Here is a 20,777-nt window from a genome sequence, read left to right as displayed (position 1 = left end):
TTGTTTACAGTGAGATTAAACGACCCCCCCTTCCGCCCACAATCTCTCAGTCCTTGTTACACTCTGTGTGCTGTCGTACGACCACCAACCCCGAACGTCAGCTGCAATGTTGCTGTCTTCCATTCAGCAGCCTCATGGCCCAGGGGTAGAAACTGTTCTTTAACCTGTTGGTGCGGCTTATCATGGTTCTATATCTCTTGCATGAGGGCAGGAGATTAAAAAGGTGCTGGCCAGGGTGTGAGTCATCCCTGAGAATGTTCCTTGCTCTTCTGAGGCAACGGTCTCCTGCGATGATATCTAGCGGACTCAGGGGACAGCCCATGATATCGTGTGCTGTCTTCACCACCCTCTGTAGGGACTTTCTGTCCATGGTTGTCAAACCAGCGTACCACACCGTAATACAGTATCAGAGAACACTTTCTATCGTGGACCGATAGAAGGAAATCATCAGTTGCTGTCTAACATTGTTCTTTTGCAAGACCCTAAGGAAATGAAGTCTCTGTTGGGCCTTCCTAACCACCTGGGCTGTACTGACCTTCCAAATAAGGTCTTCACTAAGATGGACTCCCAGGAATTTAAAGGAAGAGACTCTCTCCACACAGCCCTCCCTGATACACAATGGGGCTAGCTCCCGTGTCTTCCTCCGAAAGTCCAACACTATCTCCTTTGTCTTGCCAATGTTTAGGTGCAGATTGTTCTCTGAACACCATGTGGATACCTTTTGAACCTCCCCCCTGTACACAGATTTGTCTCTGCCTGTAATTAAACCCATTATGGTGGTGACATCAGCAAACTTAATAATTGCAGTAGATGGGTCAGATGAAATGCAATCATATGTATACAACGAATACAGGTATGGACTTAGGACGCATCCCTATGAAGTGCCAGTGCTGAGCTTCAGGGAGGTAGATGTAACAGGCCCAATCCTCACTATTTGTGTCTAATCTCTCAGCAAGTCTTTAATCCAATCACAGATGTTAGAAGAAAGGTCCAGGTCCCTTAACTTTCCGATGACAATGTCTGGAAGGATGGTATTGAAAGCCGAGCTATAATCCATAAACAGCATTCTGACATAATTCCCTGGTCTCTCCAGATGACTCGCTGCAAGGTGAAAAGCTGTAGCAATGGCATCATCTGTTGACCTATTTCTCCTATAGGCAAACTGGTGTTTATCAAAGTCCGGTGGAAAACATGTTCTAAGATGTTGAAGGACCAATCTCTCAAAGCATTTCATCACTACAGATGTTAATGCAATGGGTTTATAGTCATTTAGGCAGTTAATTGCTGTTTTCTTTGGGACTGGGATAATGGTGGCCGCTTTCAAACATGATGGAACACAAGTGGTTTGTAGAGAGATGTTAAAAATCCTCGTCAAAACCCCTGCTAATTGATTGGCGCAATTTTTTACCACTATTCCCAGCACCACATCTGGACCAGCAGCTTTGCTGGGATTCACCACCCACAATGTAGCTTTCACTTGATGGTCATATAAAACAAGTGGCTGTGAGTTTGTAGGCGGGCAGACAGGAGCCAAGATATCTGCTCTTTTTGCCTCATAGTGGGCGAAATAGAGGTTCAGCTCCTCTGCCAACATATCATTGGCTGTGACCATGTTTGCCATATTGCCTTTATAGTTGGTTAGGTGCTGCAATCCTTGCCACACTTGTTTCGTATTGTTCTCAGCTAAGCAGTTCTCAACCTTGAGCTCATATTGTTGCTTTGCTGCCTTGTTGCCTTTCCTAAGCTTTATTCTTGCCTCTCTATATGTCTTCATGCTCCCTGCCTTAAAGGCAGTATCCCGGGCTTTCAAGAGTGACCTAAATTCAGCAGTCATCCTGGGTTTGCTGTTTGCATCTAAGTACTGAAAGTTAAGTCCTACTGAGTACACTGGGACTTACCCACAGCTAAGTACTGTAAGGCTGATCGCCGAAGAATTGATGCTTTTGAATTATGGTGTTGGAGGAGACTCTTGAGAGTCCCATGGACTGCAAGAAGATCAAACCTATCCATTCTTAAGGAAATCAGCCCTGAGTGCTCACTGGAAGGACAGATCGTGAAGCTGAGGCTCCAATACTTTGGCCACCTTATGAGAAGAGAAGACTCCCTGGAAAAGACCCTGATGTTGGGAAAGATGGAGGGCACAAGGAGAAGGGGATGACAGAGGACGAGATGGTTGGATAGTGTTCTCGGAGCTAGCAGCATGCGTTTGACCAAACTGCAGGAGGCAATGGAAGACAGGAGGGCCTGGCGTGCTCTGGTCCATGGGGTCACAAAGAGTTGGACACGACTAAACGACTAAATAACAACAAGTACTGTAACTTACGACACCACTGAAAAGTGACAAATGAGATGCAGCACAGACTAGGTCACTCCTTCCACTCACATCTTTAGTGTACCAACAAAAAACCCTGCCAGTTTTGTACCTACAAGAACATAAAGGCCCTTTCTCAAGTTGTCTATATATCTATGCAACACTCCAAAGGAGGAAAGTATGGGGAATTCCCTGAAGTGACAAGTCCATTATAGAAGGTTGCTACATTATTATTATTATTATTATTATTATTATTATTATTATTATTATTATTAATAGTAGTAGTAGTAGTAGTAGTATTTTATGGAGGCAAAGTCTCCCTACCACCTGCACCATGATTCTCCTTGGCAATGAATTTCTTGGAGGAGGAAGAAGTGATGCCCACTAACATTCTGCTGACTGAAAAATCTTGCAGAGATGCTGTTATTTGTAATCCTACACTGATCATATTTCACAGTCCCAGAGAAGAATCTTTGCCTTAGGGTTACCATCTGGATGCTTTCGAACCAGCTCAATGTGGGAGTTTCTCAGTTCCCACTCTTGTTTATAACCAGGCATTTTTTGAGCCTGTTCAAGTCTGTCCACCCACCACTTCTAGAAAAAATGGCAAGCCTAGTTTGCCTCCAGCACCATCGGCTTTGCTGGAGAAAGTAATTCATGTTGTTCATTTGCCAAGCGAGAATTCCTGATCCTGTCAGTTGGTCTCTCTCAAACAAATCACACATTATTGAATTACAGTAATATAGAGTTATGCAATCAAATACAGCTTATAAGCACTGAAACACACATACACTAAAAAGCCCATGTGGTCTGTCTACCACTTTATTTTCTATTTCCCTTGTTCAACTTGGCAGTTTTAAGCAACAGTACTTCCAAGTCCCCTGTGCAGTGTTAAAATTTATTCCTACTTTTAAATGAAACGTGAAAGCAGCCAAAAGAGCAAGTATAATACACTTCTGAAGTCAACAACCACCCGTGACTATTAGCAATAGCAATATTGTGTTATTTCCCCCTTTGAGATTAAATGCCCTCCGTTTCAGCAAGTACTTCAAATTCTCTGCATTATAAGAACTGTCTAGATTGTAGAGTCTAGACACATTGCCCCTGAGCCACATTACATTTTCCAATGTTAATTGGAAAAAGGCTAAGCAGAATTTGATCAAGTATGCACAGTTCTGAAACGGAGAATTAAAGGAATGTTGATTCTTCAGTTTAAATGGCTTCATAGACATCACAACAACATTCTCCTGTGCAATACAGAAAAAAACACATTCAGAATGCCAAATCCTAACGGAGAGTGAAAGGGGATGTTTTGCTTAAATATTCTGCACTATACTATTAAGGCTGGTATTTTTTTGGCAGGCAGCTTCCTACAAAAATAGTCATTTAATTATTTGGAAACCCAAGCAACCTATCTCAGCTAATTTTTTTTGCACTCCAAGTCACACTACTAAGTTCCCACAATGGAAATACAAAGTACATGTGCAGATCTGAAATCCAATAGAAGGTAAAATAGAAGTTACTGCACATCTTGGCGTTTCCTTCCTCATGGCTATGAAACAGCAGGATATATGCCAGCCTCAGAATCAAACTACTTCTTAGAAATAAGATACAGCAGAGTGTTCTTTCACACACAGTGGGAGGAAATAAGCGAGATACAGAAACTGTACTTGTCTTCTGTGCGACTCTGTCCATAAAACCATGCTAGATGTCTCCGTTATATAAACTTAGACCAGTGTTTGTAACGACCATGGATTCCCCCGAAGAATCCTGGGAATTGCAGTGTGAGACCTCGCTGCAAATTCTCTGAGAACTCTACTGCTCACAAAACTAGTTTCCAGGGTTTGGTTGGGCAGCTAACCAAGTTGAGAGGTGTGAACAGGACCCAAGAGAGAAGTACCGTATTTTTTGTGTATAAGACAATCCCCCCCCCAAGAACTAATAGGCAGAAATTGTGGGTCATCTTATACACAGAAAGCAGAGGGGTGACAGGCGATTGGTGGCAGCAGGAGATTGGCAGTGGCGATTTGGCATGTGTTTGGTTGGATGTGCAATCTGCTGTGGTTGCATCGAATGGGCAGGTGGGCTTTTGGTGACCGTGGTGATGTGTTCAGTTTTTAGTTGTGGGCAGCCTGTAGAGCACTTGGAAAGCTCAACAACTCTGGGCAATCTCCCCCCCCCAGCTAAAAAAAAGGGGGTCGTTTTATACATGGGGGCATGTTATACACGGAAAAGTATGGTACTCTTGGTTGCCTAAAACCCAAACTGTCTCCCCCTTCCCCCCTTCTTTCAGGCCTGCATGAAAACACCCCCACCAGAAAAGTGGTTTTCCTGTTCGGTAAGACTATATAAATCAAAGAACATAACCCATTAGAAGTGAATAGTTTTGACAATACAGGTTATTGTATGTCTATATACTGTATGTCAGTGTTTCCCAACCGGTGTTCCGCGGCACACTAGTGTGCCGTGAGACACCAGCTGGTGTGCCGTGGGAGGGAGGCGGGCGAGTCGGGCGGCGAGAGGCGGCGGCGAGGATCCGCGTCGAGCTGGGGGCGGCTCCGCGGTGGTGGTGCCGAGCGGCGGGGCAGTGCGCGCAAAAGGGAGGAGCGCGAGACAGCAGAGGAGGAGGAGGCCGGCATGTCCGGGCAGCAGCAGCAACAGCAGCAGCAGCAACTCCCGGCGACGGCTCCTCCTCCGCCCGCTATCGCCGCCACCACCACAACAGCCGCCGCCGCCTCAGCTGCCGCCGTCCCTCAGTCCCTCGCTCTGCTGCCTCCTCCCACCCCGGCAAGGGGAAGGGAAAAAACGTTCACTTTTGTGCGTCCCTCCCGGCGTGACGCTGCGCGCTGACGTCACGGGGCGGGGCTTTAATGGTGGTGTGCCGCGAGATTTTTTTCCGGTAAACAGGTGTGCCGTTGCCCAAAAACGTTTGGGAAACACTGCTGTATGTTAAGAGACTCTTAAGAGGGGTTGTGTATAGAAGAAACAGAAGACACTTACAACTGGTATTACCACCTGCTTATTTAGACATCTGATATCGAGGAAGAGGCTGAACAACAAAATACAATGGAATCTGAGTTAAGATGTTTCACATTGCTTTACAGTAACACCAAAATGGCTGAACATGATGCATGAAATACCTATTTTAAATAGGTAGCTTGAGATATAATAGTAATGTTTTTGAAACCTGAGCTGGGTGAAAAAAGGGGAGATGCGATGATATAGGTTACTGTAACTCTGGACTTCTCAGTTCCAACTTGCAACCCTAGGTTCCCAAAATGATTCCATAATTACTATTTATCTTATATTTTTAATAATACTAATAACCTTCAGTGTGCCTGTTCTAAAAATCCTGTGAAATGCATCACTGTCATTCTTCTGTTAAAGATGGGAAGCTGATGTTCAAAAAGTTCAGAATATAGTCTGGAACCTGTTTATGGTAGCCACTGGGAGAAGTAAAGTACCGTATTTTTCGCTCTATAACACGCACCTGACCATAACACGCACATCGTTTTTAGAGGAGGAAAACAAGGGAAAAAATATTCTGAATGAAACAGTGGACGTATCATTTTTGTGCTTCATGCTGTGGCCACAGACATGTGATCTGATGGTGAATTTGGGGTGACCCAATGAAAAAATCCTGAGAATCCCTGTGGATCCATGCTTTGTAACCACGTTTTTGCACCATTGCAGCCCCAGGCAACAGTGGGTGCGTGATTTTTTTTTGGGGGGGACAGGCTGTAGCCATGGACATGCTATGTGCTCTGATGGTGAATTTTGGCTGACCCAATGCAAAGATCCTGAGGATCCATGTGGATCCATACTTTTTAACCACGTTTTTGCACCATTGCAGCCCCAGGCAACAGTGGGTGTGTGATTTTTTTGGGGGAGACAGGCTGTAGCCATGGACATGCTGTGTGCTCTGATGGTGAATTTGGGGTGACCCAATGCAAAGATCCTGAGGATCCATGTGGATCCATGCTTTGTAACCACATTTTAAGTGGGGAGGGAAGGAAAAACACAGAAGGCTAAGAATGCAGGAGAGGGCTATAACGTGAGGAAAGGAAGGCAAAAGTTTCCCCCCACCCACCCACACAAGCCAGCCACTGTTTAAGGATTTCATCCTTTTAAATGGAAGAAAGCATATTTGAATGCTGTGTGTCTCCAAAAACAAAAAGCAGGAAGTCAAATCAGAATTTTAAGCCGAACCTGTAATCTCTCTTCCCTTCACATACATTGTTCCTCCGGAGCAGGGAGAGGATAGAGCGACGCTCTGCTTTCCTCTCTACTTGCCTGGAGGGGAGGGGCTTTCCCTGCTCTTTGTTCCGTTTGAGCAAACACAGCAACGAAACAGAGCAGGGAGGGCAGTAAGACCCTGAGGCAGAATGCAGGAAAGCAGCAACTTCCTGTCTCACGGAGCTCCCTTCTCCCTGAAGCGCGGTTTGATTTTTGCCTTATTTTTCGGCTCCAGCGACCACACATTCGCTGCATAACACGCACAGACATTTCCCCTTCCTTTTTAGGAGAAAAAATCTGCGTGTTATAGAGCGAAAAATACGGTACTATGCAGGGAAGCAAAACCAAACCTTCTGTCCAATGAGAAACCTATTTGGGGACTGGTGGTGGGTTGTTGTTAATTAACTTGTCTAAAAACATTTTAGAGTTGGGGAACCATTATTATTTGTTCTAGGGACACAAAATAAGTCCATTACAGAGACAGAACCTGATCCAACAATCCATCAATTGGATTGTTGGTATTGGAGGTCAATATTAACACTTACCTGCAGAGCAGGTAGTACATTATCATTCCAGTGTTCAAGGGAAATCTATATTATTTGAGATTTATGCAACAGGCAGCTGCAGGAAAGTATGTTCTCAAAGGGAGTTAACAAGTTACCTTAGAATAAAGCAGAGGTGTATTCTGTGCCCTTTCAACAACTGAAGAACAGTAAACAGCTGCTCTTCCATCTGGTGATACTACTAACAGGCTAATGGTATTTCCACTACAAAACAAAGGACACAGCCATGATCAAAGCCACCAGCAAGCATCTCAGGAAGAAGCAGGACAGTCAGAACAAGAAATATCCAAAGAGGATTTCGTTCCAAGCAGAGTTAATATTATTCTACAACACTCCTCATAGTGAAGGTAAAGGGATGATTTTCTTATTATGCCAGTACAATATTAAGCCATGAAATTTCTTGCTTGAACAGGATTAGCTGCATACCTTTATGGCAGAGCTAGGTTAATGCTCAAAAGAATGCATTCATTTTCAGTGGAAATTCATAGTGCTGAAGATTTATCCTTCCCTCAAATGTTTGCATAACATGAAGATTAGCTGAATAAATGTGTGAATATTTCTCCCCTGGGACCTCCACAAGGACACATCTAAAATGTATGCTACTAAAAGGGAAAAGGTGGCTTGACATCTTGCCAACAGGGTGAACCACACATCCAATATTCCATCTTGTAATTTGGCCGTGTGTTAGCAACCTAGTTGGATTTTAAAGACAGCATAATAGCATTTTCAACACCAACTAAGAAGGCAGGTTAAAGATCATCTCACAGAGAACATATAATCACCCAGATAATATGTTATTTGGCAATTAATAAATAAAATATAAATCTACAAATAAGGTGGCATTCATACAGAAAACCTGCCTCTAAGGGGGTAAGCGGGGTAATATGTACACTGCCACTGGTTCAGTGCAAGTGCTTATTGTAAGCAATTACAAGGGCTGGGAAAAACAAACGGGGGAAATAATCAAAAACCCATGGTGCCTCTAGAGTTTGCAGTGAAGACAAGAGAAGTTTACAGTTTGTCTGAAGCAGAGGGGCTGTACTCCAAGCTTTACGTATTTGGTGCCATTTACACACCTTAGCTGTTTTTACAACAGACTTGTAAATTGGCTTGGGATAAAAGCAGGAGGAGATTCATAAAACACCACCACCATTGCAGGGGCATGGTTGCCACTCCCTGGTGGGTTGAGTGAACTGGGTTGGAAATGCGTGAGAAGAGGTCATCACAATGTGGGTTGCCTGGTCAAGTGGGCAATTCTCAACCCAGCCCTTCCCCTCTATCAGGGCTGCTACAATTTCTGTGGGAAGAACTGCCTTCTCAGTGGGGAACCCCAAACAGCGTTGAAAAAAGTCAGGGCTGATGGGAGCCATGGTACATGGTGCAACACAGTCTAGAAGGCCACAGCTTCCAAGCTTTGCTATAAATCTTCAAAATGAATATATTTGACGGGGTAATTAATTTCCAAATATTTAATGTCCAAATATGCAGATTATGTGTGGATTTTATGTTATTCAAAATGATACTGATCTTTGGGAGAATGAGATTCAGATAAGACTATAAAGTCCTAGATGCCTGCATGCTATTCCTTGCTCCTTCTAAAATTTAACAGAGGGTAGCAATACGTTACTAGTGAACATTACTACTGGATTTACAAAGCAATCCTGTCCATGTTTACTCAGAAGCAAGTCCCATCAAATTTGAGGAGGGAGACTCTCCACCACTAAGTCTGTTTAGGACTGCAATCTAAGTCAAGATTTTCCAGCAGAGGCTCAGCACTTCAACAAAACATTAACTCCAGTCAGCAAAATTAAATCAACACTCGGCTGGCACTAAAAATCGGAACACTACAAACAATTTATACCCGTGCATAATGTTGGATTGTAATTTAAGCAGACAAAAAGGGGGAAAAGGAAAGGACAAAATTGTTTCTTTACAACTCATCTTTACAACTTAATGAGATGGAAAAATTCCATTAAAAGGAACTTTAAACATATTATACTCCCCATCTCCGTATTCAGAAAATAAAATGTCATATCCTAGCTAATATGAATTGAATGGTATTATCCGTCTGATTTGGGTTTATATGAAAAATGTCCTTTATAGGAAAGGGAAGAACAAAGCACCTTGAATTATCACACTGAAATTTGAGAAGAGAATATGGGTTAACTTGGCAGTAGCAAGGGGGGAGGGGAACGCTGCTAGGACTCTTTATAGTCCAAGGCACAGGCATGTGCCACAGTTTGCAAAAAGTCAAAACCAAATATTATATAGTGCCCACTGTCGGTGCACATGCATTCAATGTGCCTCATTTGTTTTCCCTTAAGTTTGCAAAAATGCTGGATTTTCTAACATGGTAAGCAGATGCCAGGAGCTGCCCTGACGGTCTAATCAATTCAACCAAAATCCCAGACTGTATGAGAAATTCTGCTTTAGAACTGAATGCAGTTTGGCCTATAATCCACTGAAGCATTTATGGTTAGCTGAAGTGGACTCCTCGATCCAAAATAGATCCAAACTAGGTCCAAACTAGATCCAATGCCATTCATGCAACCGGAACAAGTGGAAGGTTTAGATCAGGTCCACAGTGTGAGGCAAAGTGCAAAATCCCCCTAGCCTGCACATCAAAGCCTCTGTCCATATCAGGGTGCCCACAACTGCAATTTATTTTCTAGAAAGCCACTGCTAATTGCATGAATAACGTCATATACCTGGTAAAGTCCTCAGAAGAATCTCCAGTGGCTACCAGCCAGCTATGGGGTTGCCATCTCCTGGCAACCATGTTGGCCATTTCACACTTGACCAAAGCCAAAACTCTATATGGACGCAACATAAAACACACATTTAGTGGCAAATGGCATTAGGCTTCTTTTAGGGTTTTTGTTTTTTAAAGCTTTAGTATACAAATATATTAAATAAATGGCAATATGTGATTTTTTTAAAGCACCAATGATGAATACAGTTTAACTTATCTCTCCTTTGCAGTTTGAAGAGATAAGACACAATGTTTAGATGAGAGTACAAGCCTTATCTTTTAGCAACATTACATCAGTTATTGGCTGACCTTCAAAGGACAAAAACAAATGCAAAGACAAAGCCTTCCATAGTAAATTCATGCCCAAGCCCTGGCCCAATGCTATATAAATGGCTATTCTAAACCTGCCTTGCTAGGAGGCTAGAATCCATCAGGTTGGCATGATGAAAATTGCATTATAAAGGGTTCACCTTATATAGAATCATTGCCACTAACCCACAATTACTTTCTGTCCTGGATCTACAACTACCATTGCCAGTGATCTGGGAGACCACAACTTCTGCAGCACAAAGCATTCCGCTCATGGGTGGTAACCAGCATATGGACCAAAATTCTCAACGGGGATGTCTTTGAGATATTGAAATAGTGAGAGTGAGCGTCCAATTTAGCAAAAGCTACTGTTCCCCTTAAAAGAACGAATACAACATTTTAGCGTTTTCTTTTTCGTTCTCCACTGCAGAGTCCTCTAAGGTAGGGTGCTGGGGGAGTGCAGGTTAACCCTTTCCTTCTGCAGTACAAATCCCCCAAAGCTGCTATTTGTTCCAATATAGATCTCTGTATGTCTCCTCACAGAATTAAAAATTGGGGGTGGAAAATTGGCTTTGATGGGTCACATATCCAACAAGTGTGCTCTCCCTTGCAGCTGCTCCAAGAAACTCCAGCAGATTACCAGTGAATCAGGTTAAAATTTACAAGTGTTTTTTTTTCATTTCTCTGGTTACAAATAGAAGTTGTAGCTATAGGGCCAGAATCCTAAATATCCTTCCTTATGAGCTATTTTGAATTAGATAAGTGGGATTTACATCTGTGCAAATATAGCCTATTAAAAATTGTTTATTAAAAATACAGTTATTTCACATGGGAGCTCACAACATTTTAACATAATTCAAAACCATTAGGATTGGGCTGAAAAAGCACTAGACCTATCTTTTCTCCTGCTGGTCTTGTTAGTGTCACATTTTCATTATCTCTGTCCTATAACTGCTGTACCAGAAAGTATATCCACCAGTCCAAATGTCTTTTCACCCAATTCAATTCTAAAGAAGATAAAAAGGAAGTTCCACCTCTTTTTGTGTAAGCAGAGACATCACCTTGTCAACAAAGGTCCGTATAGTTAAAGCTATGGTTTTCCCAGTAGTGATGTATGGAAGTGAGAGCTGGACTATAAAGAAGGCTGATCGCCGAAGAATTGATGCTTTTGAATTATGGTGCTGGAGGAGACTCTTGAGAGTCCCATGGACTGCAAGAAGATCAAACCTATCCATTCTTAAGGAAATCAATCCTGAGTGCTCACTGGAAGGACAGATCCTGAAGCTGAGGCTCCAATACTTTGGCAACCTCATGAGAAGAGAAGACTCCCTGGAAAAGACCCTGATGCTGGGAAAGATTGAGGGCACAAGGAGAAGGGGACGACAGAGGACGAGATGGTTGGATAGTGTTCTCGAAGCTACCAGCATGAGTTTGACCAAACTGCGGGAGGCAGTGGAAGACAGGAGTGCCTGGCGTGCTCTGGTCCATGGGGTCACGAAGAGTCAGACAGGACTAAACAACAACAAGAAGTATCTCATAACTAAGGAAATTTGAACGGTGCTAATAAAAATAAAAACTGGAGAGTAGCTAAAGCAATGAAACTGGTGCAGTATCCTCCATGCTTTTTTTTTGCTATAGCATTCATTTAACAGAAGACCAGAAGTTATCAGCACATTTCTAAATGTTATTTTATTATCTTTTTGGGAAATTGGGGGGGGGGGGATCATACAGCAGACTAGGAAACAGACTGCATGAGAGCAGTAAATTACTTATAAATAAAATATGGTGACAGACTTCATCTTCTATGCAGTAGGCAAACAGCTCTCTGCTTGTAAAATGCAAATGAGCTGTATTTAAGGTCTGGCCAGCTGATGAGCACTGCGGTAAGAAAAAAAACCAACCCCCAAAATGAGACCCATTTTCTAGGGCTTAATGGATTAATGCTTCCTAACTTTATTCATTGGATTGCTAGGGATATCCACTTAAGAGAGGACCCATATGATTTTTGTAAAAAGTCATCACAATGGGTCGACAAAAGAAGGAGATCGACTAATATTTTGAAACAGAAAGGAGGGTAACTGGCAGAATAAAAACTGCAGATACCATCAAATCTCTTAATTTTGGCATTTAATTTTCCCTGCTTGTAATTAGGCTTTCAAAGGCTAGCACAGATGCGCTGAGTGGTGCCAAAATCAATGCCACATCGCTGATTAAATCTGAATTAAAATAAACCCGAGATAAGCCCAATTTTTCACACCATCTATGTAGAAGAAGTTTATGATGCTGTTCCACTAGTTAGGATTACATATATTATCACTCTACAGAGGTTTCTATTAGATAACTTCAAATAAGCCATTTATGGTGCAAGCTTATTCATGTTTACTCAAAAGAAAGCTCCACTGACCTAAGTGGATCTTACTCCCAGGTAAGTGCACAAAGAATTACAGCCATCTTCCAAGCATATTCTTTTCTATCTTACCCTAAAACATTTATAGGCCACCTTTAAGAGTAAAACCTCTCCCAAGGCTGCTTCCACCATAAAATATTAAATACAATCAACATTATCACGCACTAATAAAACCAGCAGAAAAGCAAATACATCTCACCCAGAACACAGCTGAAGCCAAAGTCAATCATAGCTACAGCCAGAGACTATTTGTTTTTGAACTAATTTGTGCTCTTTAAAAACAACGAAGCATCCTGCAATTATAATTACACATAAGTAGTTTGTTAACATTCTGTTACTTAATAATGTATTAACATTCAGTTTTCCTCCTTCTTAATGGTTTGTTTTATTTACACGCATTAACTAATTATTTTATTAGAGGCGTAAACTAATTAGGTTTAAAACAAATTAACAGGAGCTATGGAACAAAGGGAATGGCTCGATTCGGAATCAAGGCAAACCACAGTGAAGGAAGCTTAAGGAATCAGTCATGATTGCGCCAGCCCCAGATCAAGAGCCAAACATGTTAAATGCAACTGGGTGACTTAGCGTTGCTGAAGCAATAACCACAGATGACAGCGACATGAAAGGGCAGACCAAAGCTGAATGCAGAAAGGGCAGTAAAAGGATATGAAGTTCCTCAAGTTTAGAAGGTAATTCAGTAGCATCACAGAACTCAAATCAGGATGAGAACGACATCTGAGTTAATGGAAAATAAAACTTCCTGGGTTGGATCAAACTAACACAGAAACTAAAAAAAACGAACAGGGTATGGACAGTGCAAATTACACCCAATAAAGAAGAATGGATTAAGCAAAGTGATGGAATATGCTGAATCAGCAAAGTTAACAGCTAAAATAAGATAACTTAATGATGATTGCTTTATTGAAGAATGGAAGCCTTTTCCGGATTACGTAAAGAAATATTATAACGTGATGAAACCGTGAGCAGGATTTGAACTATAAACAACAGAGAGAATTAGGGATTACTGTGTTAGGGTGCAGCAAAGGGATAGAAAAGAAGAACATCATGGGAAATGGGATGGGAAGTCGATAATATGAAAGGAAAATTCATTATGTATTGGAACTTTATGTGCAATATGTGGAAATTTTAAAAAAGAAACAAATTAGACCCTTGACTTGAACAGAAGAAAACATGTTCTCTTGCAGTTCCATCTGCCCTGACTGGGGTATCTTAAGATTAGAAGCCGAGGGTGCCGCCAATAACAGCATTTCTCCTTAGGTGCAATTTAGAGAGATTGGTTGCCTTAGGTCACATCTATGTACTGTTCATTCACATTATTTTGTACGTTTGAGTTACATCCAAGAGATCACGGAGGGCAACTGAAATATCTGGTGGATCATCATGGAGCATCAAAAAAAGTATCCAGGGGAAAAAAACACAATATGAAAAAGATAAAATAGCCCTTCCTAGGGTATAAAGCAGCTATATATAAAAGAAATGTGTGTGTTGTAATCCAAAAACTCATTTTCATTGAATTTTGCAGGAAGTCCTTGCTCATTTCGCTGGACAAACAACATTTTTTCCTCTCTGCACTTTTCTGGGCAAGAATAAAGCTAATGTGGAATTGCTGTTTTGATGCCTCAGCACTTCTCAGTGCTACTCTGAAAGTACGAACGACTAATATATGTGCACAATGCGCACCAGAGAACAGGAACAAATATTCATATTTATGATTTGGCTTTTTCTTGCCAACAGGCTGTAAAGCTTGGTTGCTTTGAAACGAGAGAAATTTCCTAACACACATTATTAGTGCAAACTGTATTTGTGTGCAGGTGGGGAGATTCAGGCAAACCTCTGCCAACTACTTATGCATTGCTCTTCTACTGTGAACATCCCAGTGGAAAGTGGAAAGGCAAGCATATAGGTAAGCATTTTCATAAGAACCTCTATAGCACAGTGAAAGCCAGGTGCTGGTGTCCCATAGCTCTGTGGCAGAGCACATGTCTGTAGGTAGGCAGTCCTGTGTTCTATCCTTGCTATCTCTAGATAAAACTCAGAAAGAGTACTGTCTGAAACCTTGTAGTCACTGCCAGCAAGTGTTGTTGCAGGAAACAACCCCCCCAATCATTCAGTTTGTACAAACACGACACATACACACTCACACACGACATATGCGACGCTTCATTTAATGAAACGTCCCTGAACGTATCAACACACCAACACGTCCGCAGTGAGCCCTACCCAGTTGGCATGCCAACCTTGATGGTCCTAGACAGAAGATCATTACACTCACAAAGGACCTGCATATGGAAGTGGATTCAATATGGACTGAAACAAAGGACAGTGACCAGCCCTTCCCTCTGGGGGCAGGAAACAGTGAACTCCTCTTTATCTTCAGGAATGTAATCATGGGGAGGGGAGAAGGAGGAACCCGACAGATGACAAGACACTCAGGTTACCGCCACAACTCCTCCCTGAACCCCTTCTCTTTGTGATGTGTCCATGATGTAGTCATGATGTAGTCTTAGGGATGTAGCATGGGGGATTAGTAGCTAATAAAAGTTGGGGTCTTCTTTTGTTCAGGGCTTCCATCTTGTTTCACCTGGTGGCAGGTGGGAGTCCTGTCGCGACAGTCTTCAATAAAGACCAAGCCTACTGGCTGCTGTTTTGCTCTGGTATTCCTGGCTGGTGTCCTTGTTTTTTGTCCAAGGGAGCCCTCAGATTTCTCCGTTAACAGTGTAAACACTACTGATCTAGATGTTCCAATGGTCTGACTAGGTATACGACAACTATGGTAATTACATTCCTAGAAGGGCTCTAAAGATGCTTTGCTATTTCTATTGTGGAACCATAGAGTTGGAAGGGACCACAAGGGTCACCTAGTTCAACCCCTTGCAATGCAGGAATCTTTTTGCCCAATGTGGGGCTCAAACTCATGACTCTTGAGATTAAGAGTCACATGCTCTACTGGCTGCAGGGCTTGGTAGAGTATAGAGCTGCTCTTTAATATAAAGAAACTTACTAAAATGCCCTTATCAAATAGTTTTGATGCAAAATAAGCTAAGCACCTCTAGTTTAAAGATAGGCAAACTGTAAGGGAAAAAATACCCCATATTGCCATCATTTAAGGATTTGTTATTATTTTTTTAAACACCCTCAGTGTTAATAAAATGATAAGGACAAAACATGTACTTACTGGAAAGAACTGTAGTGAGGAAGATATAGTCAGAAAAGGAGATCAAACCGCATTCTCCAAGTGCATAAAAGATGCTGTCTTCATCTGCAAACTTTTCACGTTCCTGGGAGATTCTCTATTTTAAGCAATCAAAAGCACGGTGTTCCCAAGAGAAGAAAAATAAACTCAGTTTAAAAAGCCAGGAGTTAAAACAAGACCACATCTTTTACACTTTTAATATTGTTGCCTCTACCCATCCCTTTCCCTCAATAAACCCCCTCCTATTGTCATTCTAGATAACTTTTCCAGCCTTTAAATTTGTCAGTTGTTTCTTGAAGATTAAGATAAGAATCAAGCTTTATTCTCTATCTTACAACACACATTTCAACCCAGAAGAGTCAACTCAAAAGGTGCCTCACTGTTCCCTCCCACCAGCCTAATTGTTTGCAAAATGCCAAGGTATTCTAAGGGCTCTTTATTGCCATTTTTATATACTGTATTTTCCACCCTATAGGACGCACCCGACCATAGGATGCACCTTGTTTTAGAGGGGGAGAACAAGAAGAAGAAAAAAAATCCCCCCCTCTCTGCTCATAGGACGCACACACATTTCCCCTTAATTTTTGGAGGGGGAAAAGTGCATCCTATAGAGCGAAAAATACGGTAGTAGGCACAAGGAGTTTCACTGTCAGTTTCGTGTTTCTGTTTGTTTGTTTTTTAAAGTAACATATTAGTACTTGGGGTTGAGGGTCCCTGCTTTGAATAAGCAAAACAACAACCCTTTCAGCAAAGTTTCTTACAGCAACTACTTCAGTTGCAATGCAGGTCTGATACAGACCCAAGGATGCCCCTCTCTGAACCATGGTAATGAAATTGGGAGCAGGCTACAGGAGTTATGGTAAACAAGGGTTTTGCATTGAATGTGCAATGATGCAAGCCATGGTTAATGCTAACCATGGTTCCCCTGAAACTAGAAATGGTAACGATGGCTTGAAGTAGGTTTGCAGAACATAGCTTCATGAGTTAGTCTCAACTGTTGTTTGCATCATTGCACATTCACTGCAAAACCCTTGTTAACCCTAGAAATGGAAAGGAGAGGAAAAGTTGCTACAAGGAGAGAAAGAAGTAGGATACACCTATGCTTCACTCCTGATCTCCGCACCATGGTTAAGGTATCAACAACATCGCATCTGCACTCGACTGTGGTGAAATAAACCACACTTATGGTCTCTGTACTGCAGAGATGACCACACAAGTGTTCTCCCTTTACCCTACCACACACACAAGATAAATTGCTGAACTCAAGAGCGCTAAACCATTTTGACAACTGAAGATTTAAAGGCTGAAAAGTATGCACAGAGTGGGTTAGAGGTTGGGTTCTAAATTTACTAGTTCAGAAGTATTAAAAGACATCTCATACACACACACACACACACACAGAGAGAGAGAGAGAGAGAGAGAGAGGAAAGAAAAATATTAAAGGACGGAGTGGAGTTGTGGTTAATGTGTATGAAAACATGCAGGCACAGAAGCACAGAAATAGCAAGCTTAAGTTTAGGAACAATACTAGGGAACAAAGAGAGACACCACCAACAGCACACCAGGGGGCAGTTATACAACTGTCCCCTATCTGTTACCTCTGTCTAGCGAGGATCCCATCATATACAAGATAAAGGAAAGACAATTTGTTAAGCAATGACACTTAAAGCACATCGAAAGCACATCAAAAACATTGCAGCATCTTTTGATCTGTTAGTTTTGAAGACCTAAGGAAAATTTGGAGCAATTAACCAGTCCTGGTTACTGTATGTTCTTAATTAAGAAATGTAGACAAGAACCCCAGGAGACACCGTCTCTTGAGGTTCAGATGCCTATGAAGGTTTTCATTCCAGTTCTGTCTTGCAAAGCTCATTGTATTTAAATTGGAAACAGTCCATTGAATTTAGATAAAAGTTAGGCATTATCTGGTCCGCAAAGTTACAGCGGAAAACAGTAATCACACTGATTAAAAACTGCAAGTTCTAATTAAAGCCAAAATCTACCAGGCTTACACAAATGTGCACACAGTTCTTATTTTGTCAATGAGAGACTGCAAAAATGTCAAATGAGAAATCTGAAACATTTAACAATAATCTGAAACATTTAACAGTGCAAACACTTTTAGGGAATATCAGAATGCATCCTAATGCTAAGGGTACATTTTCAATAAACAAATGGTTTTTGCCTTACCAATACCATTTTGATACTGCTTCGAAAACAAGTAACATTGCGGAAAAAGTTTTACACGGGCTCATACTTAATTTATTGATTATGTTAATGCTGTATATTTACCTCTTTACCTGAGATAGTTTGCAGATTTTGCATCTTTTATAGCATGTATTTAAGTAACCAATGCAGTATTTATGATCCAAGTAACTCCCTTTTTAACACCAAACGTTAGATGAAGACTATGTGCTATCAATGATATATGGGAATATAATCACAGTACCACACATTTGGACGAGAATTTCAGGACCCTGATGTTTATCTTAAGATTAAAGTTCTGGATACATGCATTTATGAACAAATTCCATAGTTCTATTTTTTTGGGGGGGGGTCTGGGATCTATTTAGATAAACACAAATGCATGGCCACATCAAGAAATCGCTGACGCCCCCCCCCCCCCGGATGGCAGACCCTGTGCCATTTCACAAATGCAGAATGGAAGGCTGAAATTCAAGAAACTCTTGTAAGGCCCCTTGGACACATGGAACTAGTCCCAAGGTTCCTAGGATCCAAGCCAATAATTTGACCCATCTATATTGATTAGCCATTGCTACTGCAATTCACCTTAAAGAAGGATCACGGCTGTGATTGGTTGGACCTCACATTCTTAGATGAGGCTCTGGGCAGATTTCCCACAATGCAATTAGCTTGACATTCCCCCTCTATTTTATTATGTATCTTAAAGACTTAAGGATTTAGACAGTTATGATCCTAAATAGACTTAACTTACCAGTCTCCTTACCAAAAGGATTTTCCCATAAAGTGTATTTGCTGATTTAGCAATACCATTGTGTTGTTTTTGTTTTTAAAGGGGGTGTAGCTTGAAAATTAAAGCATTCGAAACACTTTCAACTTCCATGTTGCACTTCTAGAAAGTTTACATGTGAATGAAACTTAAGGGGGAACCACCTCAATAATTATACTACACTTTCCTGTTCTGGATAACTTTTAAAATATACATAGTGAATGGGGGGGGGGGGCTTGGTTACAATGGGTTAAATCTATTTTACGAAACCATTAGACTAGGAAAAGAACCATATTCACCCAAAACTATTGAGAATTTTTTTAATGTCAGATTTCCACTGGAATTCATTATAGAATTTTCCCCTGTACTGAGAGCAATAGCTATTGATAGATAATTAGTATTTAAACATGGTCTGAATGCAAGATGCACATTTGTGTTATAGTCCTGAATACCACGGAGTGAGCTTCCTATTCCCTCTGCAATTCTGTATATTAATTCTACAGGCATAAAATCAATCGCTCAAGCGCACTCCATTAAAATGCATTTTCTCTTGTGTATAAAACTGAGTTCTATGAAGCTCAACACTGCCCTCCCCCAATGATATTTGCTGCTGCTCTTTCTTGCTGCACAATGCGTTATTACATTTGAAAGAATCCAATGCAAGGTATTTAAAAAGCAAACTCAACATGCAAATGGAGATAGGGGGAAAAGCAGTAAGTGGTATCTTGTTAGTGTTAATATACCAGCCTCCTCTCCTTATCACCAGTATGAATAATATTAAAATAACTTCAGCACAACCCTCACATTGCATGCCCTTTTTGCAACTGGATGCTAAATTAATTTCCAGCATCCAAAGCTAATTTAGTTTATTTGTCAAAATTAAGAAAGGAGTAAACACTTTATTATATGAAGCTCCCACTTGCTTTGGATATATTGCTCCAAAAGACCCTGGGCTAGGAAAGGCAGTTTAGCCTACTGAAAAATGATGAATTAATCAAATCAATAGGGCTTGTTCAGAGTGTTGATCGAAGTTCACAACACAGATAAGGTGGGGAAAATGCACAATTCATTAGGACAGAGATTATTTACAATAACATTTCTGGAGTTGAGACATCCTGTTAGCCACAAGCATACAAGGCAAACATACAGACTTAGGCATACTTCAGTTAAATATATATATATCACCACAAGCAAGAATATGCATATACAGAAGAAGTGAACCATTCAGTTTCCACCAAATAGATTTAGACCATCGGCTAAGTGAACAATCAAAGCAATGCTTCTTGCAGATGTTGCTGTACATGAAGCATGCAGGAGAAGTGAATAACTATGACAAAACAGAACAGCCCATCTGTCAAAAGGACAGCAAGGAAGACTGTGAATACCCATTTTGCCCAATGGGTTGAATCATGGAAGGCAATACTTCTACGTATTTATCTTCCGGAGTACTATGATAATGTTGCATCTAATAAAACAGAAAAGAAATCCACATGTATGCTATTGAATTCATTTCAGAAAGTCATGATATGAGGGGAAATGTTGCTAGGACTGGCCCTCTTTGAGAAATGAGGTAGGGCAAATGTTTTTCTTTCCATCCCTAAGAACTTGGAAGTACAGGAGTTCCTCTAGCTTCCTGCTGATGTTGGAAAAAAGAAATAGCAAATGCATTGTCACAATAGCAGAAACCTGAGGGTAGTTCTACACTGGGCATATTTCACAATCATAGGATCAGGCTTACTGTCTGGACCAGGGGTAGGCAAACTAAGGCCTGGGGGCCAGATGTGGCCCAATCGCCTTCTCGATCCGGCCCGCGGATGGTCCAGTAATCAGTGTGTTTTTACATGAGTACAAAGTGTCCTTTTATTTAAAATGCATCTCTGGGTTATTTGTGGGGCATAGGAATTCATTCATTTCCCCGCCAAAAAAATATAGTCCAGCCCACCACATGGTCTGAGGGATGGTGGACTGGCCCCCACTGAAAAAGTTTGCTGACCCCTGGTCTGGCCCATTC

The 20,777-nt window shown here is 41.4% G+C and overlaps 1 protein-coding gene and 1 long non-coding RNA gene across 2 annotated transcripts in view; one reads left to right on the top strand and one right to left on the bottom strand.

The window, feature by feature from the left end:
• Positions 1–20,777, bottom strand: part of MICU1 (mitochondrial calcium uptake 1) — a 145,229-nt gene that overhangs the window by 54,825 nt on the left and 69,627 nt on the right. The window contains exon 6 of the mRNA XM_082222101.1: positions 15,778–15,892. Coding sequence (XP_082078227.1) covers positions 15,778–15,892 — 115 coding nt within the window. The remainder of the gene's footprint in view (positions 1–15,777; positions 15,893–20,777) is intronic.
• Positions 15,899–17,208, top strand: LOC309532199. The gene is made up of 2 exons (XR_014219642.1): positions 15,899–16,252; positions 16,424–17,208. It is a non-coding gene; the product is annotated as an uncharacterized lncRNA (long non-coding RNA).

This window comes from Podarcis vaucheri (genome assembly GCF_965113315.1).
Source record: "Podarcis vaucheri genome assembly, chromosome: 5".
Taxonomy (NCBI): domain Eukaryota; kingdom Metazoa; phylum Chordata; class Lepidosauria; order Squamata; family Lacertidae; genus Podarcis; species Podarcis vaucheri.
This window is presented reverse-complemented; position numbering and strand designations above follow the sequence as displayed.